The 27990-nt window shown below is 37.1% G+C and overlaps 1 protein-coding gene across 1 annotated transcript; it reads left to right on the forward strand.

Annotated features, from left to right (window-relative positions):
* Positions 1 to 479: 479 nt before the first annotated feature.
* On the forward strand, positions 480 to 27990 carry LOC141325931 (protein SPMIP7). The gene is made up of 10 exons (XM_073834652.1): positions 480 to 518; positions 11340 to 11889; positions 12009 to 12067; positions 13493 to 13569; positions 13976 to 14114; positions 20181 to 20248; positions 20382 to 20423; positions 20600 to 20707; positions 20796 to 20894; positions 27210 to 27990. The coding sequence occupies exons 1-10, from the start codon at positions 480 to 482 to the stop codon at positions 27334 to 27336; spliced, it is 1308 nt and encodes a 435-aa protein (XP_073690753.1). The 3' UTR covers positions 27337 to 27990.

Here is a 27990-nt window from a genome sequence, read left to right on the forward strand (position 1 = left end):
AAAAGAACCCTGGCCAAAATAAAAATAACAAAACATAGCCCAGAAATGAATATAATCAAAAATGGACTAACTAGCAAGTTCGTCGAGACAAACTTTGAAGTTGTGCCTTTTAAAAGGGTCCTTGGATGCCCATTTTCCACAAGTTGATATAATTCTTAAGGGTTTTAATGAAAAGTCTGTAACATACTTTGGTTAAAATTTCTCAATGGTAGTTACCAAAGATTCATAAAATACCCTTATACTCACTTCTTCTGTAGGTGAAGTTATTACAAATGATTCATGCGAACATAGACGCATTTAGGTAGATCGGGGATTGGCGCATTCCCTTCAAAAATGAAAGTAATGTTAATCCTCTGCGTCTTCAGCAGCGAGATGTCGGAAGTAAATGATGACTGGTATGTTCATTATTACACCCAACAACAAAACACCTCAATCGCTTAGGAGACATTCTTGTCTACTCCTGGGTTGGCATCGTAACAATGGCGGACAGTTCACAGCTCACTCAGGACGGGTCTAAGGTAAGACGGCCATGTCAATCAACAATTATGGGAGTGGCATTGGACTGTGTGACGTATAAATGGCTTAATTTGGAAAAGGTTATAATTTATAGGGATTTTAAAGGGATTTTTTAAAATCATTATAGGGTGGATGTGAGCACACGCCAACACACGTTTATGTTAAAAGTTCTGATGTTTGAAGGCTGTCCTACCAGGAAAGTCAGGAAAGTTTAATTTTGTTGAACCCCAACATTCTTTAAAATGTCTTCTTTTATGTTCCACAGAAGAAAGAAAGTCATGCAGGTTTGGAACAACATGAAGGTTAGTAAATGATGACAGAACTTTTATTTTCTGAGTAAACCATCCCTTTAAGCGTTAAGAGTCAGGAAAACATACAGACTAAAATATACTGTTCTTAAGTATCTCAAACAAAAGATTTATTAAAAGTATAGGTCAATTATAATTGACTGAAAGACTGAAAGTCTTAATTTTGTGTTGAGATTTTGAAGCAAAATGAAGTACATCCATCCGGATTAAGGTTTCTAAAGTTTTAAATATGGATATTTTTCTCTTATGCACTTTATTAAACTTCACAATCTCAACACCCATTCACTGCCATTATAACGCTTGGAAGAGCCAGGACATTTTTAAATATAACTCAAATTGTATTCGTCTGAAAGAAGAAAGTCATATACACCTAGGATGGCTTGAAGGTTTGCAAATCATGGGGAAATTTTTATTTTTGGGTGAACTATTCCTTTAATAGAACAGTTGAATAAACTCAGTAGTCATACTTAAATTGACCTTTTTCACATTTCCAGGTTCTCAGACTCTAAAGTCATTATAGTGAAGAAATCTTTTGCCCCAAAAGCAAAAGAAAAAGCACAGTCGCATTTTTATGACTTTTTAAAAGTGCTAAATCAGAAGTCAGAACAGAAAAAGAGAGAAAGACGCCAAATTTGCCCTCAGCCATTATATTAGCAGCGGCATTAACCAGTTGTCTGTAATTCAGTGCCAAGGTAATAACATAAAGCATAGTGCTATAAATGTACATAAAAGTAAAAAAGGTGAAAATATAAAAAGATTTAATGTGAAAAAAAGTCCATATTTTGACCTCTCATTCAACTGATGAGTGAGAATCAAGTACTTCAGAGAACAATGGAATAAAGTGAATTAAGTCAAAATAGGCTGAAGGTCTGTGCCGAGAGTGGTGGATGGGGCTTGCACGCTCTAAAACCAATTATACCCAGGTTTATACATTGACAGTATGTAGGCTTCACTAACAAACTCCACAGCAGCTGCACACACTATCTCTTTTTTCATCCCTTTCTTTTACCCTTTCTTTTCCCTTCTACCATGTCATCTTCTAAAATATACAGTTGCATTTTTTTTCTAGATGAATGAGACTTACCCAAATTAGCCACTCTGGTGCACGGCTGGGATACAGTATCCTTAGATACAGTATCCAACTTTAATTTCTTTTGAAACAAAGCAAGCACTATAAAAGGGTGTAAATTATTAAAGGGAGAGTCTGCATTTGAACCTCCACTGAAAACTGTGTTGACTTGCTGTTTTTGGATTTTCTCTCTCTCTCTTGAACCGGAACTGAGATATTTTTTCGCCATTATTAAACGGGAGGGTGGGGGTTTTATACATGCAGAGCAACATTGTCAAATATTTCTAATTGGACTATTTTTAACCCGCCGTTTCCAGTCCATACAGCTTCCTGCAATGTTTGTTGGGTGTTTATGTTAACGAAGGCCCGAGTTTAACATCAGCTATCAGCGCTTATCACTGTCATCAGTACCATGTTGCTCTAAAACCAATTATACCCAGGTTTATACATTGACAGTATGCTTCACTAACAAACTCCACAGCAGCTGCACACACTATCTCTTTTTTCATCCCTTTCTTTTACCCTTTCTTTTCCCTTCTACCATGTCATCTTCTAAAATATACAGTTGCATTTTTTTTCTAGATGAATGAGGCTTACCCAAATTAGCCACTCTGGTGCACGGCTGGGCACTATGGGATGGGTGTGCGGCTATTTAAATAATGTCAGGGCCTGCAGAGGGAAGGAGGGAGCAGACAAGCAGACTAATAACCAGATTTCAGCAACATGGCACTCTCACTCTGTCTTTCTCTCCCCCTTTCCCTCTCTCTCTCTCTCTCTCTGAAGAAAATTATTTCTTGGACTAAAAATACCCCTATCCCTGCCAAAAATACTTTCATCTCCAAGCACCAAAGATGTTCTAATTCATTAAGAGCTCCCCCACTGAATGAACCTCAAGCGAAAGAGAGCGCGAGAACAAATAAATTAAGGATCGAGCATTAATTAAACCGAATAGCCACGCTGACGTTAACGCAAAGCATGTCACATGGTTCATTTGGGAATGTGAAGGAGCATCTATATTGGACGTTCCTGGTGAACTCTCTTTTTGCCCGGGGCGCCGCTCTCACGGATCGTGTAACACTGGTTTATCCAAATGCCTGAGGAGTCTTTTACCAATGGTGTTGCAAAAATGTCATCACACTGTTTTTGTCTGGGATAATATGGCCAATTAGTGTGAGCACAGACCCGGGAAGATCAAAAGACTCGAATCGCAGGTCCTGAGTTTATTCAGGAGTGCAATATTTTATAGCAATGAGCAGCGCTCTATGGCATGTCGAGACTTGGAGTGAAGCATTAATTCTTAATTGTTTACAGAGGAATTTGTTTACGTCTCTGCAAACACCACTGCGGTTGTTTGTGTGTCTTCAAACACACAGGCGGTGCTTTACTGAACGAAAATGCAAATTGAAGCATAAATAACATAAATGACTGTTAAATGACTGTCAAATGGCCTTGATTAATTCAATTAACCACTAGAAACCTTTTGATCTGTTTTCACATCTTATTGAGCACCATCTCGTTGTATATTTTCACACTGGTGAGCATGAGTTTCAAGTTTTACTGGTCACTGGTTAAGTCTTTGATTGTGTTACATATGATGTTTCTTTGTGCAAGAAAAACAGCTATGCTTTTTGGCTTTTTTTTTTAAAAAAAAGCTTGTAAGGAATGATTAATATTCAGCCTTGAAGCTTCATATTTCAGATTACATTCAGTCGAGCAGGACCTACAGTCTGTTTTCTGCAGTACAGAACATAAAGCCTTAGATACAGTATCCAACTTTAATTTCTTTTGAAACAAAGCAAGCACTATAAAAGGGTGTAAATTATTAAAGGGAGAGCATTTGAACCACAGCAAAACTGTGCTGACTTACTGTTTTTGGATTTTCTCTCTCTCTCTTGAACCGGAACTGAGATATTTTTTCGCCATTATTAAACGGGAGGGTGGGGGTGTTATACATGCAGAGCAACATTGTCAAATATTTCTAATTGGACTATTTTTAACCCGCCGTTTCCAGTCCATACAGCTTCCTGCAATGTTTGTTGGGTGTTTATGTTAACGAAGGCCCGAGTTTAACATCAGCTATCAGCGCTTATCACTGTCATCAGTACCATGTTGTGACACCCAGATATGCAAGGGCATTCTCATCAAGAGCGCAAGCACACACAGCCATAGTAATGACGGAGCTGTTTTTATAAACCAGTGTAAAGAAGAATATTGCGTTTGACCATTTTTATCAAGCCAACCATCTACTAATCTTTGGCCACTGATGCAGACTGTATGAGATACATCTTGCTTCAGTGAGCACACAGACCATAGAGACCAGACTCAAGAAAATATTTTTGGCATGCTGATTGTAGTCCAAAGCTAGCTTTATTTTTTTTATATTTTCATTTTAATATATTAATTAAAGCCACTGGTGCTCCTGATAAATTATATAACCAGGTGCATAGGAGAAATAAAAGCAAAAAGATCTAAGAAAAATTATGAATCCCACACAGTGCTAATTTTATTCATGTTTAAACAATGCCTGAGGAAGGTCACATGACTGAAATGCTGTATTAAAATTTGTAAGCAGTATGCATATTGAAATGTAACATATATTTGTTTGATTTACCATGAGAAATTCATTTAAATCATGCATCAGAGCTTCACATCCAAATAAAGCACCTTTCTTTTGCTGTGTTGTTTCTGCATAGATCATGATTTCTCACTGCTAACAGATAGATAGACAGACACAACCAAAACACACATTTAAAAAGAATTTAAGTATTCAAATCTTAGATATTTATCAAGATATTTTTATTATCTATTAAACCCACTATAAAATTATTATAAAATTATCATTTAGTGGGTACTTTCAATTGGGAGGTGGATGTCCCGAATCCTTACCCCTATATTTCAACTTATGAAAACGATATTGAAATATTTTTTGCGTTTTATTCCATTGTTGTTGTTTTTTTAAGAGAAGTAATATATATATATATATATATATATATATAATATATATATATATATATATATATATATATATATAATTTTAATAAAATTTAGTTTTTTTATGTGTACAACTGTTCAGAACTGTGCTAGCTAATCATGTGTTGCTTAGCATCTTTGGGCTAGGTTCAAAAGTATCTAAAATTGTCACTACCGAAACATTTTTGTGTTTTTGGTAGGGACATCCTTGTTTCCCTGGTGAAAAAAAACGGCTAAAACCAGCCTATAGCTGGTCAGCAGGCTGGTTTTAGAGGGGTTTTGGCCACTTTTTCAGCCTGGCCAGGCTGGTCAGGCTGGGAAGCCACTAGCTAAAACCAGCCAGCTATAACCCGCTACTTCGTTTTTTTTTCCGCAGAGTTTTTAGGTGTTACGGTGCGTTCACACTGGCACATAGTGAGCGGGACGAAGCGAGCGTTTTCAATTCATTCATATGGCAGTTGCGCGTAAACGGTCGCGTGGTGCATTTTGGGATTGGAAGCGGCGCGAAGAAAGCATTGAGAGCAGCTGAGAGTGTCAAAAGGTTGGGCATTCCTCAACTTTATGCAAATCTCGAGCGCAAAACGCTGGGCGACAACCAGTCGCTGTGAGAAGTAGGCAAGGCAACTATAACGCGTGTTCAGAGATGGGCATAAATACATTGAAATGTATTTAAAATAAAAATACAAAATACTGAGTGGAAAAATGTATTTAAATACAAATACAAAATACTGTGTAAAAAATGTATTTAAAATACAAATACAGTATTTTGTATTTTTAAAATAGACAAAATACATTTGAAATTGGCCGTCATCCCTTTAAGGGATAGTTCACCCCTCAGTAGAACACAAACAAAGATTTTTAACAAAACCGGCGCAGTCTACCAGCCAAAAAACATGCACAGACAAATCCAAATTACACCCTGCGGCTCGTGACAATACATTAATGTCCTAAGACACGAAACGATCGGTTCTTGCGAGAAACTGAACAGTATTTATAGCCTGGAAAAATCCAGATCCTAATCTATTAAGATTAAGGGTCTGGCATCGAGGAATGAAAAGGGCCTAACTCGATGGGCGGCACCAAGCGTGAATTTGAAACTCTCACTGCACGCAATTGGATAACGTCACGACCAATCACAACAATACACGATGTGACATATCCTGAGCTAGTGGATTTCAATGTTATAACATAAACAATGTGACAAGATTAATAACTATTAATTACGACAGCCAAATCAACCTCATAAAACAATTAGGGCCCATCAAACTATTCATTAACTATCAACTAATATGTGGATGGACGCTAGCTTTTCATTCAGCAGCGAGACATATCATCCTGTTCAAGTTAGGCTACTGTTTTACTATTGAATAGTTCCGTTTTTCGTTACAGTAAGTTTACCAAGTGCCTCTTACCATTTGTTAATGAAATGGACCTCATCCACCAGAATCCCGATCAGGTTGTCCCGGTAGACCTTGTTCGATAACATTTATCGCCACTTCTTTTTTAACAGCCAGGACTGGGGACTGCCGAATGCTATCTGGCATTGTCTGCTTCAGATCTGTTCCTCTTTGTGGTCGCACAATACGCTTAACTACCAGCGGAGCTGACTGATAGATTAAACTCTTGCCGTATCCAGTTGGCAAAACAGCAAAAACATCCTTCTTGCAAAGGAACGATTCGAGCGTGGTTTTCTGTTCCTCTGTTATATGAAAAGCCAAGTCTAACTCGTTCACTGTAGCAGCCAAAGCCGTTTCAAACAACTGGTGTTCATCTGTAGCCATCATTCAATGTTTACTAAATTATGTTTTATTAACAACGATTAACGATGATCATGAGGAGCGCAATTAGTAATCAACCTAATTAACAGACGTGTATTTATACCACAACCTCACCTCTGTTCTTTGACAGATTTTTAGCATCCCTCCTCCACCCCTTCTCCACACTAACAACTGTTTTCTGTCCTAACGGAGGTATTCTGTGTTCGGGCCAAAATTCCGAGCTCGGAGCCCTTCCATCGGACAGCTCACCAAATACGCATAACCCATTCCCAGTTTATTATATGTAAGTGTGAACTCGTAAAATGATTTTGGACGTCGCAGCGCTGTCGTCATCAGCTTAGCTCGCCTCTGGCCCGCCTACATCAGATATACCGATTTGATCGGTTCCCAGAACTGCTTACGTATTGCAGTAACATGCATCATTGCTAGGGTTGCCACCCGTCCCTTAAAATACGGAATCGTCCCGTATTTGAGAATGAAATTGCGCGTCCCGTTTTGAATCAATACGGGACGGGTTTTGTCCCGTATTTTTTATAATTTTTTTTAAAGCAGCGTCTCATGCAAATAATCACTGCGGTAAAGCCAGCCGCGGTTCAGAAAAACACGGTCAAGCCAGCCGCAATTGATTTTAAGTGTGCGCGCATATTACAGTGATTACGGTAGTTTCAGGAACAACACAGAGAGAACGCGCTTGAATTTTTGCTTATTTATTTTCATTTCTGCTTTAATATCCGTTTTATTTATTGGTGTACTTGACGGTTCTTTTCTGAGAAATGGGACATTATTAGACTTTAGAGTCTAATAAGTAGAAAAAAAAACAATGATCAGTTCTTATTCAGGACGGCCCATATTATATGCAAAACTCATATGAAACCTTTTTACTGCAGCATTTTTGAGATATGGGGCATGATTACATTTTAACGGGGTATATAGACCCCATTTCTAAAAAGTAGAAAAAAACAATGATCAGTTCTTATTCAGGACGTCCCATATTATATGCACAACTCATATGAAACCTTTTTACTGCAGCATTTTTGAGATGACCCCCCCCCCCCCCCAAATGCGTCCCTTATTTTTGGGTATTAAAAGTGGTAACCCTAATCATTGCTCGATCCCAGAGTGTCTTGCAGAGACAATTCAAATTGTGCTCTCGCAAGACCTCTGGATTTCCAGGGTACAGTTTTTATATAATTTTTTACCTTTGATACACAGCCATGTCCATCTGTCATGAGCACGAGCTTTTCATCTGGCACGTTAGATGTGTATACGCAAACGCCAGAAGGGAAAATCTGTAAAAGTTCCGGATGAGTTTGCGCAAGCAAACATAATCTTTTAGCTTTCAATCGGTTTGAATCAGGATATAGCAAGTAATTACCGTTTTGATTAACCGCTATACACACAATCTCTGTGCACTGTGTGAACAAATGAGTGTCGTATACACGCGACAGATCGCTTCTGGCGTTTGCGTAAAATACACCAGAGCGCGTACACATGTAACTTGCCGGATGAAAAGCTTGTTCTCAGGACAGTTGGACGTGGCTGTGTATCAAGGGTAAAAAATTATCAAATTTTCATTTTTGGGTGAACTATCCCTAGGCTGAAATATATCTAGACATATTCTGAATGCAAAACTAAATGTAAATGATTTTGAAAAGTTGAATAGATTCACACTTTATAGCATCGCTGCCTAAAATATATATAGTTCTGTCATATCACCCAGCCCTAACATGCAGTAATGTTTTAAACACATTTGACTAGCTAGTTGATAGATTAAAAAAAAACAACCATCCAAACGCATTGGCTAACAGGCAGCTAACGCTATTTTTCTCCTACACGTGTCGGTGCTTGTTTATTATTTCATGTTTACTGAAGGCAAATCTGAATGATGCACCAATTTAACTTTAATCAACGAAGAATTGATTATGATGACACCCTTGCCTTAATGCAGAAAACTGAGAAAAGTGGCTGATCCAATGCTGACTCTGCTGCAGGCAGCTCACGTGCATGAGCGTTAAGGTTGAGGGAGGGGTGTGTCTGAACCATAGGTCTGAACTAAATCAGCACCCTGATAAAGAGGTTGATTGGCAAAAAGTATTTTATGTATTTTGAAAATACAAAATACTCGTCTTAAATGTATTTAAATACAAATTACATTAGATTTTTCCCAAAGGCTTTAAAATACAAAATACAAAATAGTATTTTGTATTTCAAATACGTATTTTAAATACATTTATTTAAAATACTGCCCATCCCTGCGCGTTACCGAAACTGGTGGATTACTGAGCTGAAATCACATAGTATTGAAAAGTAAATGTACTTTGCATGTTTTCATTATATGCTACAGTTTATTTTGTGAACCGCCATTAAAAAAGACAAATGAAGCGCAAACAGGGTGTAAACATGTTTTTCAGAGGCGTGCTCTGCTCTAAATTTTACACTTTCCAAAGCAGTGGCGTTGTAGCGTTGCCAGCGGCACTGAGCGCAAATTTGACGCTGTAGTGTGAATGCACCGTTATGGTGCGTTCACACCGCCCCAAATGTCAGTGTCAGTTGCGGCAAGACTACATGTAAAGTCTATGATTGAGTCCGTCAGAGGCTCTGCGGTGCGTTGTGTGCGTTGGATCTGCCAACTTTTCAAGCGTTACCTGCGTTTATGCATCAACGAAGCAAACGCAAGCAACACAGAAGTTCAGCTAGCTAGCTGAACTTTTGACGGACTTGACGCACTTAACGCAGTGCGTCAACCAATCAGAGCGTCTCACTGTAGCAACGTCACCACGCGTATCTTGAATGAAGCGGGAGCGGGAGCAGAAAAAAAAAATTTTTTTTCAACAATGGAAGACAAGCTCATTGTAGCCGTCTGCAATCCCAGAGAATTGTATGATCCGTCCTCGTTGTTGTATAAAGACAGGAATGTAAAGCAACTTGCTTGGATGAAGATCACTGAAGAGATCAGGATGTCGGGTAAGTTATCAAATCTTTTCTCAAAGTAATTATTTACCATTTCGTTAGCTAGCGAAACATGGTCATGAGAATATTCCAAAATGTCCAGTCCCTACTAGTTTGCTATTGTTTATTCAGGGGAAGTGTGCAAACTAGATGCGTTGGGAGCGTTGCCTGACCTGTGCGGTGTGAACGCACCAAAAAGCAAGCGTTGCAAGTTTCAACGTACATGCGTCAAACTAGATGCGTTGGGAGCCTTGCCTGCCTGTGCTAGCTAACCATGTGTTGATTAGCATCTTTAAGCTAGGTGCAAAAGTAACTAAAATTGTCACTACCGCAATGGTCACAACCAAAACATGTCATCATTGTTTCAGTAGTCAATTTTAGATAATTTTGAACCTTGCCCAAAGATTCTAATCAACACATGGTTAGCTAGCACAGTTCTGAACAGTTGTACACATGTAAAAACTTTATCTGGGGGAAATAAAATTATTTGTATTTTAGTATGTTTTAGTATTGTTTTAGTATGTGAGTTAAAATTCTGTAATGTGATGTGGTCGCTACCAAAACATTACTGTCACTACCGAAAATGTGCTGTCACAACCAAAACATGCAATGTTTCGTCAAAAATAAAGCATACTGAATACTGAATTATCAACTAAGATGGTATGATAGTGTTTTGATTCAGTGTTTAGTTAAACTAATGAATCCTTATATTTGAAGTCAGTATGATTAACTTTATGCCTTTTACAAAGAAAAGTAGAATTCAAAATACAACAATGTCATACATTACGCTTGAAATATTGTTACAGTTGTAATTGTTATTGATTTACCTCTGAAAACATTTCAGTAAAATAGATATACAGTCATAAAGGGCTATGACTAATTTTGGACATGACACTTTTTGTTCAAATGTAAATAAAAGCTGAGAATTTTTTTTTTTTTTTTTTCACAATGATGCCTCTTGTACACCGTCTTATTTTCTTTTGAGAGAAGCCTGTGTAATTTCTGGTCAAAAAAAAAACTTGCTGGTTGAATAAAAATAACTTTTAGTCAGAATTTGCCAGGGGTATGAATAATTTCGGGCTTGCAAAATCTTAATTGGTCAATATAACTCTTCTTATTAAATTATATGTTATTGTGTTTCGGTAGTGACAAATTTGGGGAAAGGACCAGCATTCCAAAACTTTATGAAAATACAATTTTAGAATTAACTGCACAGTTACTCAAAATGTGTAACTGTGGAAAAAGACACATTTTTTCAACATGTTTTCAACTCTGGCTTTGCACCAATTCTGTAGAATGGCCCAGTAATAATATTTGACTTAATTTAAGAGCAACCATCACAGTGTGAACCAACCTCACAGCTCAAATTGTCTGATCTAGGTCTCCATCTAGTGACCATTACATGATATTGCGATTAGTTATTTTACATAACTCCTATATGCATTAGCACTCAAATCTACTCATTACTACTAATCATAATTTTTTTCCTACTAATTCACATTTGAATGTCCAAATTAGATTAAAAACTAGAACTCCCTGTAATTCTACTCAATAATGAGTTTCAGCTTTGCTCCGAGTCCCAGCGTCAATTTACAGACACATGCCAGTAATTTGACCTCCCGCTGACTGCAGTGACACAGGAGGCAATCTAATGACAAACTAATGACACAGTCTCCTGGCAACAGCAGACGCTGATGAATACACCTGTGGCTTCCATCTGCATAAACCTACATTCCCCAACACATCTAGAAGAGTAATGCAGCGTTTGTGGCAATATATTCTATTTGTTGGTTAATTGTTTGCATTTATAAATCATTAATGGAGGAGGAACGGGAACCATACCGTGTAAGGCTTCTCAAGGCACCCTGTGAGAGTTCGGAAGGAGTGAGCAGGTGGCTTTGCAGACGTATGAATCTGCCCTGTGGGAAGGGTCCAGAAGGAAGGTATGACTTTGAGAGCATGGTTGAGACAGATAGACATGCGTTCTCCAAATTCAATCGTGGAGCCCAGTCGCCTGATGAAAGAGCTCCTCTGGCACCGCTGCGTGGCGACGTGTCTCTAATAGATCCGTGCTCCGGTCAACTGAGTGCAGGGGCACAGGTGCATCTGGAGGCAAAGAGCAGAAGCCCATTCATCGGTACAGTTTACACTGCATCCGATCTGTGGGTTCCGGCAGGAGTGCGAGACAGGCCTCAGACTCCTCCAACTAGACCTTCGGCTCTGATATATGACATGTCTGAGCACAAGAGGTGGAACTCCAGGATGCAATCAGAAGCAGCACTGAAGGCAAACCTTGGCGGTAACTGCAATCTTTTTTGTTATACAAGTTTGGGCTGACTGCAGCAGTGTGTAACAAAAAGCAATTTAACAGTAGACTCTTACATATTTATTAACAAATTCCATCTACTTTGTTATCAGGTTGGACTAGTGCACAAAGTATTAAACACCCCTCTCAGGACAACCATGAAATGAATGCGGTCAGTCATAGATATGCTCAGTTATTCATTCCTGCTACTGTAGGCTAATAATACTTTTGTATGCTGTTTGTTTGAAGCTTTAGCACTTTTACAGCACTAAACATTAAGTATTCAACTTTAGTTTACTCAAAAATGAACATTCTGTCATTACTACTCATTTTGCTTCAAACCCACGTGACTTTACTGTCTTCCTTGGAACATAAAAGGAGAAAAGGAGAAGAACGGCACTGGTCTTCAAAAATAAAAGCATATACAAGTTGTGTTTCTACAGTATATTCTGAGAATCTAAACTAGTGCAAGAAACAGGAACAAACCAGTCGTCAACTTTTGACCTCTCCCTGGCACATCTATGAGAGAAGTAGCCATTCTTGATTTGATCTGTTGAATAATTTAACAAGAACTGAATAATTTGTTTATGAAATGACAGTTTTGCAGTATCCTTCCACTACTCCAACGCCTTAATCTTACAGCTCTGCCAAAACAAACAAACAAACAAACAAACAAAAAAAAACAAAATTTGTAATGGTTTTACTGGTTATAATGGGACTTGTTTTGGTTTTTTTGGAAACTCTAATAGACCCTACACATAACTGGTCAGCTTCATTCTACAAATTTTTTTAAAATGGTTTTAAGGGTTAAAAGTCGATGGTTTGTAAAGTTTCTAATGGTTTGTTGATTTGTAGTCTTTTCTCTCTGTAAGAGACAGCGCTTTACCTACAGTTAAAGTCAAACGTTTACATACATCTTGCAGAATCTCCAAAATGTTAATTATTTTACCAAAATAAGAGGGATCATACAAAATCCATGTTACTTTTAGTTATTACTGACCTGAATTAGATATTTCACATAAAAGACGTTTACATATAGTGCGCAAGAGAAAAAAATAGTTGAATTTATAAAAATGACCCAGTTAAAAAGTTTACACACTATGTTGTTACCTAAATGATCCACAGCTGTGTTTTTTTTTTTTTTTTTTTTTTTAGTGATAGTTGTTCAGGAGTCCCTTGTTTGTCCTGAACAGTTAAACTTCCTGCTGTTCTTCAGAAAAATCCTTCAGGTCCCACAAATTATTTTGGTTTTTCAGCATTTTTGTGAATTTGAAACCTTTCCAACAATGACTGTATGAATTTGAGATCCATATTATCACACTGAGGACAACTGAGGGACTCATATGCAACTATTACAGAAGGTTCAATCCTTTTAACAATGTCCTTACTACCTTTCTGTTCATTGTCAAAGAGCTAAAACCAGTATGTTCTTCAAAATTTCCCCTTTTGTGTTCTTTGGAAGAAAGAAAGAATAAAAAAAAAAAGGATTAACTAAACTTGTATTTTATATTTCCTTATGTTGTCACTTTTTTAGACTATGGAACGTTTGCTAAATATAGCTATCTTTCCTCTGTGTCTTTGTACTATCCCTTTATAGGTTGCAGAACCATCTGTTCTTTCTGATAGCATAGCAACGGCAGCTCGACAATACATCTACACCTCTGCAGCCCAAAGGTCTGATTAGTTGCTTTAAAAGCTCTCTTAACAGCACAAATACCATGTTTTATTTTCCATGACTCTCTCACCTTGACCAACTGGTACTTTTCAAAAGATTTCTTTACCATTTGTCTCTATATGCATTTAACAGGCACTTTTATCCAGTACTTAAAGTGCATTCAAGCTATACTTAAGGGTATACATTTTGTCAAAATGTGTTCTCTGGGAATCAAACCCTTGACCTTTGTCATTGCTATAGAGCCATGGTAACACCTTTGCTGATGACTATAATTTCAACTGGAATCAGTATTTCATGTCCATATATTTATTTATTTGTTAAACACCCAAAAGTAGGATAATGTAGAACCTAATGTGGCAATTGAGTGTTTATATCCCTCATACATGTGGTTGTGCTCTGCTGTAGAGCTTATGAGGATGTAGACTGGGACTCAAAGTTACCTCCTCGCCACAAACCACCCACAACTACTCTGGAGAAAATGGCTGACCCTGTGAGTCAGCGTTTTGTGTTGAAGCGATACCACAGCAGACCTGAGCTGTGGCAGGTGAGTCGGCCGTATTGATGTGAGGTTACTTCCAGTGAATATAAGACATTAAAGGAAAACATGAAAATTTGCTGACAGTTCATTCACCCTCAGGCTATCCAAAATGTCAATGAGTTTGTTTCTTCATGTGAGCAGATTTGGAAAAATTTAGCATTAAATCACTTTCTCACCACTGGATTATCTGCAGTGAATGGTTGCCATCATAAGAATCCAAACAGCTGATATAAACATCACAAATATCCACAAGTAATCCACATGACTCCAGGCCATTAATTAACATTGTCTTATGAAGACGTCCTGTCTGAATCATGAGAGAAATATAAGTGGAAACAGCTTTAACAAATATGTTGGTATTTTGACGTGAAGAGACAAAAGGGGATGGTCTTCTTTGTATTTTGTTTGGGTAAACTGTAATGTTATGAAGCTATGAGAATACTTTTTGTGCACAAAAAAACATGCGTGTGTGGTGCTGTTGTGAAGCAGAAATCGAAGAGGCAAATATCAAAGAAAAAGTAGAAGAGGCTGAAGTTGAATAAAAAGTGGAAGAGGCAAAAGTGAAGAAAAAGTCAAAGAAGCAAAAGTCGAAGAAAGTCGAAGAAGCAGAAGTTGGAAAAAAAAAGTCGAAGAAACAGAAGTCAGAGAAAGAGTTGATACGGCAAAAGTCGAAGAAAAAGTCGAAGAAGCAGAAGTCTAAGAAAAAGTCGAAGAAGCAGAAGTCAAAGAAAAAGTCGACGAAGAAGCAGAAGTCGAAGAAAAAGTCGAAACAGCAGAAGTCAAAGAAAAAGTCGACGAAGAAGCAGAAGTCGAAGAAAAAGTCGAAACAGCAGAAGTCTAAAAAAAATTGAAGCAGAAGTTTAAAAAAAGTACAAGAAGCAGAAGTCGAAGAAAAAGTCGAAACAGCAGAAGTCTAAAAAAAGTTGAAGAAGCAGAAGTCGAAGGAAGTCAAAGAAGCATAAGTCTAAGAAAAAGTTGAAGAAGCAGAAGTCAGAGAAAAAGTCGAAGAAGCAAAAGTCAAAGAAGCAGAAGTCGAAGAAAAAGTCAAAACAGCTAAAGTCGAAGAAAGTCAAAGAAGCAGAAGTCTAACAAAAAGTCGAAGACGTAGAAGTCGAAGAAGCAGAAGTCGAAGAAAAAGTCGAAACAGCAGAAGTCTAAAAAAAGTTGAAGAAGCAGAAGTCGAAGGAAGTCAAAGAAGCATAAGTCTAAGAAAAAGTTGAAGAAGCAGAAGTCAGAGAAAAAGTCGAAGAAGCAAAAGTCAAAGAAGCAGAAGTCGAAGAAAAAGTCAAAACAGCTAAAGTCGAAGAAAGTCAAAGAAGCAGAAGTCTAACAAAAAGTCGAAGACGTAGAAGTCGAAGAAGCAGAAGTCGAAGAAAAAGTCGAAACAGCAGAAGTCTAAAAAAAGTTGAAGAAGCAGAAGTCGAAGGAAGTCAAAGAAGCATAAGTCTAAGAAAAAGTTGAAGAAGCAGAAGTCAGAGAAAAAGTCGAAGAAGCAAAAGTCAAAGAAGCAGAAGTCGAAGAAAAAGTCAAAACAGCTAAAGTCGAAGAAAGTCAAAGAAACAGAAGTCTAACAAAAAGTCGAAGATGTAGAAGTCGAAGAAGCAGAAGTCGAAAGAAGTCAAAGAAGCAGGAGTCTAAGAAAAAGTCAAAGAAGCAGAAGTCAGAGAAACAGTTGAAACATCAAAAGTCTAAGAAAAAGTCAAAGAAGCAAAAGTCAAAGAAGCAGAAGTCTAAGTAAAAGTCAAAGAAGCAAAAGTCGAAGAAGCAGAAGTCGAAGAAAAAGTCGAAACAGCTAAAGTCGAAGAAAGTCAAAGAAGCAGAAGTCTAACAAAGTCGAAGACGTAGAAGTCGAAGAAGCAAAGTCGAAGGAAGTCAAAGAAGCAGGAGTCTAAGAAAAAGTCAAAGAAGCAGAAGTCAGAGAAACAGTTGAAACATCAAAAGTCTAAGAAAAAGTCAAAGAAGCAAAAATCAAAGAAGCAGAAGTCTAAGTAAAAGTCAAAGAAGCAAAAGTCGAAGAAGCAGAAGTCGAAGAAAAAGTCGAAACAGCTAAAGTCGAAGAAAGTCAAAGAAGCAGAAGTCTAACAAAAAGTCGAAGACGTAGAAGTCGAAGAAGCAGAAGTCGAAAGAAGTCAAAGAAGCAGGAGTCTAAGAAAAAGTCAAAGAAGCAGATGTCAGAGAAACAGTTGAAAGATCAAAAGTCTAAGAAAAAGTCAAAGAAGCAAAAGTCAAAGAAGCAGAAGTCTAAGTAAAAGTCAAAGAAGCAAAAGTCGAAGAAGCAGAAGTCGAAGAAAAAGTCGAAACAGCTAAAGTCGAAGAAAGTCAAAGAAGCAGAAGTCTAACAAAAAGTCGAAAACGTAGAAGTCGAAGAAGCAAAGTCAAAGGAAGTCAAAGAAGCAGAAGTCAGAGAAAAAGTCAAAGAAGCAGAAGTCAGAGAAAAAGTTGAAACAGCAAAAGTCTAAGTAAAAGTCAAAGAAGCAGAAGTTTAAGTAAAAGTCGAAGAAGCAAAAGTCGAAGAAAGTCGAAGAAGCAGAAGTCGAAGAAAAAGTCGAAACAGCTAAAGTCGAAGAAAGTCAAAGAAGCAGAAGTCTAACAAAAAGTCGAAGACGTAGAAGTCGAAGAAGCAGAAGTCGAAGAAAAAGTCGAAGAAGCAGAAGTCAGAGAAAAAGTTGAAACGGCAAAAGTCAAAGAAGCAAAAGTCGAAGAAAGCCGAAGAAGCAGAAGTTGGGGAAAAAAAGTCGAAGAAGCAGAAGTCAGAGAAAAAGTTGAAATGGCAAAAGTTGAAGAAGCAAAAGTCGAAGAAGCAGAAGTTGGAAAAAAAAGTCGAAGAAGCAGAAGTCAGAGAAAAAGTTGAAACGACAAAAGTCGAAGAAGCAGAAGTTGGAAAAAAAAGTCGAAGAAGCAGAAGTCAGAGAAAAAGTCGAAACAGCTAAAGTCAAAGAAGCAGAAGTCTAACAAAAAGTCGAAGACGTAGAAGTCGAAGAAGCAGAAGTCGAAGGAAGTCAAAGAAGCAGAAGTCTAAGAAAAAGTCGAAGAAGCAGAAGTCAGAGAAAAAGTTGAAACAGCAAAAGTCGAAGAAAAAGTCGAAGAAGTGAAAGTCGAAGAAGCAGAAATTGGGGAAAAAAAGTCGAAGAAGCAGAAGTCAGAAAAAGTTGAAACGGCAAAAGTCGAAGAAGCAAAAGTCGAAGAAGCAGAAGTTGGAAAAAAAAGTCGAAGAAGCAGAAGTCAGAGAAAAAGTTGAAACGGCAAAAGTCGAAGAAAAAGTCGAAGAAGCAAAAGTCGAAGAAAGTCAAAGAAGCAGAAGTTGGAAAAAAAAAGTCGAAGAAGCAGAAGTCAGAGAAAAAGTCGAAACAGCTAAAGTCGAAGAAAGTAAAAGAAGCAGAAGTCTAACAAAAAGTCGAAGACGTAGAAGTCGAAGAAGCAGAAGTCGAAGGAAGTCAAAGAAGCAGAAGTCTAAGAAAAAGTCAAAGAAGCAGAAGTCAGAGAAAAAGTTGAAACAGCAAAAGTCGAAGAAAAAGTCGAAGAAGCAAAAGTCGAAGAAAGTCGAAGAAGCAGAAGTTGGAAAAAAAAAAGTCGGAGAAGCAGAAGTCAGAGAAAAAGTTGAAACAGCAAAAGTCGAAGAAAAAGTCGAAGAAGCAAAAGTCGAAGAAAGTCGAAGAAGCAGAAGTTGAAGAAAAAGTCGAAACAGCTAAAGTCGAAGAAAGTCAAAGAAGCAGGTGTCTAACAAAAAGTCGAAGACGTAGAAGTCGAAGAAGCAGAAGTCGAAGGAAGTCAAAGAAGCAGAAGTCTAAGAAAAAGTCGAAGAAGCAGAAGTCAGAGAAAAAGTTGAAACAGCAAAAGTCGAAGAAGCAGAAGTTGGGAAAAAAAAGTCGAAGACGTAGAAGTCAAAGAAGCAGAAGTCGAAGGAAGTCAAAGAAGCAGAAGTCTAAGAAAAAGTCGAAGAAGCAGAAGTTGAAGAAAAAGTCGAAACAGCTAAAGTCGAAGAAAGTCAAAGAAGCAGAAGTCTAACAAAAAGTCGAAGACGTAGAAGTCGAAGAAGCAGAAGTCTAAGAAAAAGTCGAAGAAGCAGAAGTCAGAGAAAAAGTTGAAACGGCAAAAGTCGAAGAAAAAGTCAAAGAAGCAAAAGTCGAAGAAAGTCGAAGAAGCAGAAGTTGGGGAAAAAAAGTCGAAGAAGCAGAAGTCAGAGAAAAAGTTGAAATGGCAAAAGTCGAAGAAGCAAAAGTCGAAGAAGCAGAAGTTGGAAAAAAAAGTCGAAGAAGCAGAAGTCAGAGAAAAAGTTGAAACGGCAAAAGTCGAAGAAAAAGTCGAAGAAAGTCGAAGAAGCAGAAGTTGGAAAAAAAAGTCGAAGAAGCAGAAGTCAGAGAAAAAGTCGAAACAGCTAAAGTCGAAGAAAGTCAAAGAAGCAGAAGTCTAACAAAAAGTCGAAGACGTAGAAGTCAAAGAAGCAGAAGTCTAAGAAAAAGTCGAAGAAGCAGAAGTCAGAGAAAAAGTTGAAACAGCAAAAGTCGAAGAAAAAGTCGAAGAAAGTCGAAGAAGCAGAAGTTGGAAAAAAAAGTCGAAGAAGCAGAAGTCAGAGAAAAAGTCGAAACAGCTAAAGTCGAAGAAAGTCAAAGAAGCAGAAGTCTAACAAAAAGTCGAAGACGTAGAAGTCAAAGAAGCAGAAGTCTAAGAAAAAGTCGAAGAAGCAGAAGTCAGAGAAAAAGTTGAAACAGCAAAAGTCGAAGAAAAAGTCGAAGAAGTGAAAGTCGAAGAAGCAGAAGTTGGGGAAAAAAAGTCGAAGAAGCAGAAGTCAGAGAAAAAGTTGAAACGGCAAAAGTCGAAGAAGCAAAAGTCGAAGAAGCAGAAGTTGGAAAAAAAAGTCGAAGAAGCAGAAGTCAGAGAAAAAGTTGAAACGGCAAAAGTCGAAGAAAAAGTCGAAGAAGCAAAAGTCGAAGAAAGTCAAAGAAGCAGAAGTTGGAAAAAAAAGTCGAAGAAGCAGAAGTCAGAGAAAAAGTCGAAACAGCTAAAGTCGAAGAAAGTAAAAGAAGCAGAAGTCTAACAAAAAGTCGAAGACGTAGAAGTCGAAGAAGCAGAAGTCGAAGGAAGTCAAAGAAGCAGAAGACTAAGAAAAAGTCGAAGAAGCAGAAGTCAGAGAAAAAGTTGAAACAGCAAAAGTCGAAGAAAAAGTCGAAGAAGCAAAAGTCGAAGAAAGTCGAAGAAGCAGAAGTTGGAAAAAAAAAAGTCGAAGAAGCAAAAGTCGAAGAAAGTCGAAGAAGCAGAAGTTGAAGAAAAAGTCGAAACAGCTAAAGTCGAAGAAAGTCAAAGAAGCAGGTGTCTAACAAAAAGTCGAAGACGTAGAAGTCGAAGAAGCAGAAGTCGAAGGAAGTCAAAGAAGCAGAAGTCGAAGAAAAAGTCGAAGAAGCAGAAGTCAGAGAAAAAGTTGAAACAGCAAAAGTCGAAGAAAAAGTCGAAGAAGCAAAAGTCGAAGAAAGTCGAAGAAGCAGAAGTTGGAAAAAAAAAGTCGAAGACGTAGAAGTCAAAGAAGCAGAAGTCGAAGGAAGTCAAAGAAGCAGAAGTCTAAGAAAAAGTCGAAGAAGCAGAAGTTGAAGAAAAAGTCGAAACAGCTAAAGTCGAAGAAAGTCAAAGAAGCAGAAGTCTAACAAAAAGTCGAAGACGTAGAAGTCGAACACGCAGAAGTTGAAGGAAAAGTCGAAAAAGACAAAGTCTATGAAAAAGTCGAAGAAGCAGAAGTCTTAGAAAAAATGTAAAAAGCAGAAGTCATAGAAGAAGTCTTTGTTTTTGTTTTTTTCCTAACAGCTTTTCTCTTAACAAGATGTTAATTTGAATGGACTGGAGTCGTCTGGATTACTTATGGATTATTGTGATGTCTTTATCAGCTGTTTGGACTCTCAGTCTGATGGCACCCATTTACTGCAGAGGATCCATTGGTGAACAAGTGATGCAATGTTAAATTTCTCCAAATCTGTTGCTATGAAGAAACAAACTCATCTACATTTTGGATGGCCTGAGTGAGTGAAATTTCAGCATTTATGTATGAACATATTCCTTTTTATAATGAGAATTCCTTGTTTTTAGGCCATTGGATCGCATTGGAACAAACATCAGTTGCGTGCCACATTTAATGCAAGAAAACCCATCAGCTTGTATGTGATTCAAATAACCTTTCATTTGTTTACATTTTAATTTTAGATTTATTAATTCTAAGAGTCCTAGCTTTTACTGTATATTTACAGATTCAAAAATTCTGTTGTTTCTGACTATGTTTTCAAATAACAGCACCAGTCCATGTCCAAAATCAGGCCATATACCTTTATATTGGTAAGCAGATTCATCTTAGAGATCTCTAGTGAAGTAATGACCATTCCTAAACACACCAGTATACATTATAAATGAATCAAATCAAATCTGCTGCATAACTTCCAGTGTATTGTTGCTTACAGTCACTTTTTATAACAATTATTAAGACAATGAATGATATTTGTGATCTCGCTATACTATACAGTGGGCTCTCAAAACATGGATAGTGTGGACGTCCCAGGAGAGGACTTTATCCCTTTGACTGTTCTGCGCACCACAATACCTCCTCCCACCCCTGCCAGCTAGTATGACTCTGATTTGTGTATATCTTTATATACTTCATAATCATTCTACAGAACACTTTATAAGGAAGGTGTTTTGTTTTCTCTGTAGCCGAACTACTATACCTGGTTACACTGGAAAATCCCGGTTTGACAAACCACAGACCTCAGGTGTCAGTCTGTCTTCTTTACCGTATACTCCACAAGCAGGGTAAGACATTACAACAGTTCAGATTGAGATATTTGGCTTTTCTGCTATGGACTGAGGACGTTTCCCTGCCGATGCCTGAGACACTGGGATTGACTCCAGCATCTCTTTGACCTAATGAACAAGTGATTTGGGAAATGGAAGGATAGATATTTAACATAATTAAATATCTATCATAACATAATAACATAATATAATAACATAATTGTCCAAAATAGATAAATAAATACAGTTGCAATCGAAATTATTCAACCTCCTTGACCTGCAAGACATTTTGCTGCAGAGAACAAAAATTTGTGAAAACAATTTGACAAAGGCATCAGTGCACTGTTGGGGAAAGTTTATTAATAAACATTTGAGTAATTCTGAGAATGTAAGTTGATGAATAATGGAAAAAAAATTTAACTGGCTCTAAACGATCATGTTCAAAATGATGTAACCCCCAAAAGTCAAATTTGGTGCAGAAACTTTTATTCTTTAAATCTATCAATAAATGCTGCTTGGAAGTGTTTAGAAGCTTCAGTCACCTCTCTACTGCAATCTTGACCCATTCCTCACCTGAAAAGCTTTTATATCACTGATCATCTTTGGTTTTCACTTTGCCACTGTTTTTTCAAATTCAATCAAATATTGTCAATGAGAATTAAATCTGGAGACTGAACAGAACACAGAACATTCTATGACTGATCCCTGAACCAAGGATAATTTGGATGTATACTTTGGGATGGCTGTCCTGCAGGAAAATCTATTGATCGTAAGCTTCAAAGGCATCATAATTCTTGCCAAAATGGCCTGATACTCCAAAGAATCCATGAGGTCCTTTCTACAGTCATGATTTCCACTTTCTGCTACAGTGGAACAACCCCATAACAGGACTGATCCACCTCTAAGTTTGACAATGGAGATGGTGTTCTTCTGCTCATAAGATTTGCCTTTTTTGCACCAGACATACCGCTAATCCACAGGTCCAGTTTGGTTGCATCATAAAACATTCTTCCAGAACTCCACAGATCTATCCGGATGAATTTTAGCATTGTTAAGTCGGCCTTTTTGTTCTTTTTTGTCAAGAGTGGTATTCAGCCAGATGCCTCAACATGAAAGCCACGCTTGACTTCTGTTCTATTTTATACTCTGGACTGAAATGTTTTTCCATCAAACATTTTATGATATTGTCTAGTTTTTTTTTTTTTTCAACACCCTGAAAGGTTTTCTGGTACAACACATTTTAATCCATGGAAAAAGGCTGCCAGCTGTCTCTAGGAACTTTTAATGTCTTCGAAATCTTCATGTAGCCTTATACTTTCTGAAGTAATACAATTATTCTATCTCTATAGCTTTTGTGAGAGCTCTGTTGACTGTCATATTAGCTACTCAAACTAACTGCGTGTAACAGCTCACGCTAATCCTGATTTCTAATAGAATTTCTAAAGATTTAATTGTATTTTACCATACAAATAAATGACTAAAAAACAGCAGTGCTGAATTAAAAAAAAAAAAAATCAAAAATATTACATTTATATATTGACATTCTCACTTTTAATATAACAGCAATTTGTTATACAGTAGATGCAATTTTTATAAATTCATGAATCTTCAGAAATCTGAGGGTTGAATAATTTCGATTGCAACTGCTCATGAGTAAAGTTTAAGTGTATGAGTATGAGTAAGCATGAGTAAGTATATGTATGTAAAGAAAAAATTATGTACCAGGACCTAATGACAATCACCAATTATAATAATGGAGAAAAAAAATCAATTGTAAAATGCTTGTGATATGGTAACTCGGGTATTTGCAGGGGAAAGTAAATGTTCACACAATGAGAAAACTCTTATTGGTCCTAAAATGGTCATATTCTTAATGAAAAACAAAAACAAATAACAAAAAAAAACTTTTTTAAAATGTTTTTTTCCCCCTTTTAAGCCCTATTTTCACATTTAATAATAGTAATTATTATATTATATTATGTTATATTATTACTATCATTAAACTTCACTGTAAGACCACTTTTTCTCAGTAGGTGGCAGCAGTGCTTTGTATTCAGAAAGTTCCTCTGTAAATTAACTATTGTGGTTAACACCAAAAAACTACACAAATTCTCTGAAAACGTTACTTAGTTTATAATTTTATAAATAAATTAGAATATTAATATTTGAAATACATACATACATATATACAGTGGTGGCCAAAAATTAGTAGAACACTAGTATTTTCACCAGCTAAAAATTTGTTTTAAGTTAATTTCTATCTTTTGCTGTAGTGTGTCAGTAGGAAATATCAGTTTACACTTCCAAACTTTAATTTTGCCATTAATTGTAATAATCCAGTGAGATTTTTGTATGCACAAGGAGTCAACCAAGTTCTCCACACAAAGATCTGATCTCATCTTCATCCAGTCTGGAATAACATGAAGAAACAGATCAAACTGAGACAGACTAAATCCAGAGGAAGTGTGGCAATGTCTCCAAGATGTTTCAAGAGACCTACCTGCAAAGCTACCTGAAAAACTGTGCACAAGTGCACCTATAGAGCAAAAGCTGCTTTAAGTGCAAAGGATAGTCAAACCAAATGTTGATTTAATTTAGTTAATAGAAGTTAATGGATAAAGAAAATCTATTAATGACATTATTTTTGACAGCATCCTCATTTTACAGCATTTTTACACAAGTGCCTAAAACTTTTAACAGTATACTGTAAATTTGCAGGTAGATTTCTTGAAGCATCTTGGAGACATTGCCAAGATGCAACGTGAGTGGCGATCATATAATGATCTAATGGATAATGCTAATAAATGAAGCCTAGCCTTTGTCATTGCATAGATTTTAATAGTGCAGTAAACATGCAAACACATCATAGGATCACTCTGAAGAGGCGTTTCCCACAACCATTGCATTCATTTATCTTCTGATCTCTCTCTCCGTTTCTGCCTCAGTATGTGCAATGTCAAACTTATTTTTTTCAAGCTCCCGCATGTTCCCCTTCTGTCAATGTATGCCCTAGATTTAGTGCTCTTCAACGCTCTGCAGCATGTGGCTCTGGCTGGAGGTGTGTGAACCGTGTCTTACAGCATCACTTAGTAGACCCCAACATGACGTGTATGGCTGAACAAAGTTCAGATCATCTGATAAAGCAGACAGGATGAACAAAGAATAGAAAGTCGAAGAAAATACTTGAATTCTCTGTTTTAAAGTTAAAAAGCAGGAAAAAAATCATGAGGCATTGCTGTTTTCTGTGGGTTTCTGAAGAGTCAAAATCAGACAGACACTACCGGGATCAAAACCAGCCTAGCAGCGCTCTTCCACCCTCCGTCTGCAACGGCAAAACGTCCTCGGCTTTCAGAATGAGTAGGAATGAGGCATCTGCAGCTCGAGTAAAGAGGAAGAAGGAGGAGGAGGTGTTTGAGAGAAGCACTGGAGGAAAACCAAACTCCTCACCCAGGGACCGGGTGGTTTTTTTGAAAACGTGTTTCCTAGCTGGGCCCCAGAAGAGCTGGTTTACCGTCTTTTTGGAGCAGACCTCTCCAGATGGCCCTATCCAAAGCTGAGCTGCTCTTGTTGCCGGTGGTAATCGTGGTTTTTACTCAACCCAGATCCATTTTCCTGGAGTCACCGGTGCTCTGAAATCTGTTTCCTTTGCCGATAAAACAGGCCTCCCATCTCTTTTCCTTACAGCAGAAAGTCAGCACCTTTACAACTTCCTCTAACTCTCTCCTCCTCCTTATTTGGTGATAACTCAAATGTCTCCAAACCGTTTTCATTCCTCCGCAGCTTTGGCAACATTCAATCACTTGAGACTGTCATAAGACACACACTCTGACATTGTTTGCTTTATGGAAAATCAGACACATGTGAATGAAACTCCCCTTTTCAAAGCATTAATAGACACATTTGACACATAATGAGATAATTTTCCATTAACATCAACATGTTAGGTTAAAATGTATTTGCATATATAAGGAAAAGTGTATATTTTAGGTAATGTGACTGTTCCCCAGTTATTTTAAATTGTTCACAATTTTACTGTATATACACTATCAGTCAAAAAAAATTTGAAATTTGAACAGTACGATTTTTGTTTTTAAAGTCTCTTCTGCCTGCATTTGTTTGATCCAAAGTACAACAAAAACAGTACAATTTTTAAATATCTGTACTATTTAAATAAATATATTTTTATTTCTATTTGAATATATTTTAAAACGTATTCCTGTATCATTACTGCAGTTTTCAGTGTCACATGATCCTTCAGAAATCATTGTAATATGCTGATTTGCTGTTTAGCATTTTTTGTTATTATTATCAATATTTAAAACATTTTTTCAGCATTCTTTGGTGAATAGAAAGATCCAAAGATCAGCATTTATTTAAAATAAAAAAGCTTTTGTAACATTATACACTATACCATTCAAAAGCTTGAAGTCAGTATAATTTTAGAAATTATAGAAATTAATACTTTTATTTAGCAAGGATGCTTTAAATTGATCAAACGTCATTTATAGTGTTACAAAAGATTTCTATTTCAGATAAATGCTGTTCTTCTAAACTTTCTGTTCATCAAAGAAACCTGAAAAAATCTACTCAGCTGTTTTCAACATAATAATAATAAATGTTTTCTGAGCAGCAAATCAGAATATTAGAATGATTTCTGAAGAATCATGTGACTGGAGTAATGATGCTAAAAATTCAGCTTTGAAATCAAAGGAAAAAACTATATTTTAAAATATATTCAAATAGAAAACAGGTATTTTAAATAAGAAAAAAATATTTCAAAATGTTACTGTTTTGTTGTACCTTGGATTAAATAAATGCAGGCTTTGTGAGCAGAAAAGACTTTAAAAAATATTAAAAACTTTTGACTGGTAGTGTACACACACACACACACACACACACACACACACACACACCACTTATAAAGTGATACATACAAAAATCTATGTATAAATTTACCATCTGAATCTAACAATGTCATGTCAACAAACAGAAAAGTCAGCCTTCTATTAATTATCATGTTAATTATTGTGCCTTTTAGCCCTAAACAGCAGGGGTGTTTTTTTAAACAAAACTGAAAATCATTAAGAAGACATTTGTCTCAAGATATATTCAAGAATTTTAGTGATTCTCATTTACAACATTTTTTAAAACATCAATTATTAGATCAAGTAAGCACAGAATTGATTGTTTTTCTGCCATCTTTTTGTTTAGAGGAAAATAATATCAAAGGTGCCTTTTACCCCGGGATGCCTTTAGCCCTGTTGTACCCTATTATTTATAATATTATTTTTACAGTTATGTTTTGGATATAAAAGTTTAGCAAGTTATTTATTCTAGTTTTGTAAGTAAAATCATGTTAAAGGAACACTCATCACTTCCATTCAGCCGTTCTCTTGTTCTGGCGATATCACTTTTAGCATAGCTTAGCATAGATCATTGAATCCTATGAGACCAATAGCATCGCGTTCAAAAATGACCAACGAGTTTTGGTATTTGTCCTATTTAAAACTTGACTCTTCTGTAGTTATATCGTGTACTAAGACCTGCGGAAAATGTAAAGATGCGATTTTCTAGGCCGATAAGATTAGGAACTACACTCCCGTTCAGGCGTAATAGTCAAGGAAGTTTGCTGCCGTAACATGGCCGAAGCAGGCGCAGTAAAATCACGCAGCACATTGCAGCACAACGTGACCAACTGCATGCACAGGGAGCATTCCTCGTTGGAAGTTACCTAGCTGGGAACTCATTTCAGGCGCTGCGTGATATTACTCCGCCTGCTGTGTCCATATTACGGCAGTAAACTTCTTGACTATTACACCGGAATGGGAGCGTAGTTCCTAATCTTATTGACCTAGAAAATTGCAGCTTTACATTTTCCGTCGGTCTTAGTACACGATATAACTACAGAAGAGTCAAGTTTTAAATAGGACAAATACCGAAACTCGTTGGTCATTTTTGAACGCGATGCTATTGGTCTCATAGGATTCAATGATCTATGCTAAGCTATGCTAAAAGTGATATTGCCAGAACAGGAGAACGGCTGAATGGATTTCAAAACGGTAAAACTCAACTTATTAACTCGGGGGGAGTTGGAGAATGAGCCTATTTCCAAAAAAAGTGGAGTGTTCCTTTAACATGCATATTGATTATGTCTTCTGGCTTTGTGACTAAAACAGTTCATATTTTAACGTTTACAGATTCAAATGTTAAGTTTTGTGGTAGTCAACAATTTTTTGTTGTAATCAGGATTATGCCACAATTGCGGTTGATTGAATCCAGAATATTCCTTTATTTCCTTTAACATTCCCTGTTTGACCAGTGTTACATTTCCAGAAGCCGTCCTGGTACCCGAAGCACCCCAGACTACGGACACAAGGCTCCTCTGTCAGGAATGATCACTACTGTCCCACCGGGAAACCCTTACCTTCATCTCAAACCCCCGGTACTTTCCATGAAATGACTTTAAAAGCACGGCATGTTCCTTAAAGACAAGAATAAACGATGAAGAAGTGTGGGAAATGAAAGTCTCCCTTTTCATGAAATCCAATCTGTGTTTGTGAATAGATCTATAATGATGCAACGTCAATGACTGATTCTCTGAGCTCTGAATAATGAGATGCTTTATTAGCATAATTTCCCTTGATTTAGATGAGTGCTTCTGAAAATGTGGAGGTTATGCCATTGTCTTAAACATCCGCTGTGGGTGTGTGTGGGCTTACGTATTTGACTATATGTGTGTCCAAGCGGATAAATGAGTGAATCAGTTGCTCACAGATCCTCTTTTGCAAGCTTTTATTACTTTGGCTCTTCCAAATGGCACTTACAAACTGCTTGTGGAACTTAGAGCTACACTGTGGTTGTGCAGCAATAGCAATGCAAATAAAACTTTGCCTGTTATCTTAAAAGAAAACAAAAGACATGCGTTTCTGAAATGCTCTAGTTTTGCACCCCAAGAACTGTGGTTTGGAGAATAAAAGAAAGAATACCAGTGCAGCTTCACCTGCTTACAGGAAATAGGAACATGCTGGTTTCCTGTTTCCCCCTTTGTCGTCTTCGCGCTTCTGTGTTGAAAACAGTCCGCTCTGGAAGCAGCTCAGTCGAATCCACCAGTTGA

Source organism: Garra rufa, chromosome 2 (genome assembly GCF_049309525.1).
Source record: "Garra rufa chromosome 2, GarRuf1.0, whole genome shotgun sequence".
Lineage (NCBI taxonomy): Eukaryota > Metazoa > Chordata > Actinopteri > Cypriniformes > Cyprinidae > Garra > Garra rufa.

What these genes read in the sequence shown, in the direction of transcription:
- LOC141325931 (XM_073834652.1), top strand. Translation starts at nt 480, where the DNA reads ATGGCGGACAGTTCACAGCTCACTCAGGACGGGTCTAAG. An exon ending in TCACTCAGGACGGGTCTAAG is followed by an intron (nt 519 to 11,339) that starts GTAAGACGGCCA and finishes CAACACATCTAG; the next exon opens with AAGAGTAATGCAGCGTTTGT. An exon ending in GCAGACCTGAGCTGTGGCAG is followed by an intron (nt 14,115 to 20,180) that starts GTGAGTCGGCCG and finishes CCTTGTTTTTAG; the next exon opens with GCCATTGGATCGCATTGGAA.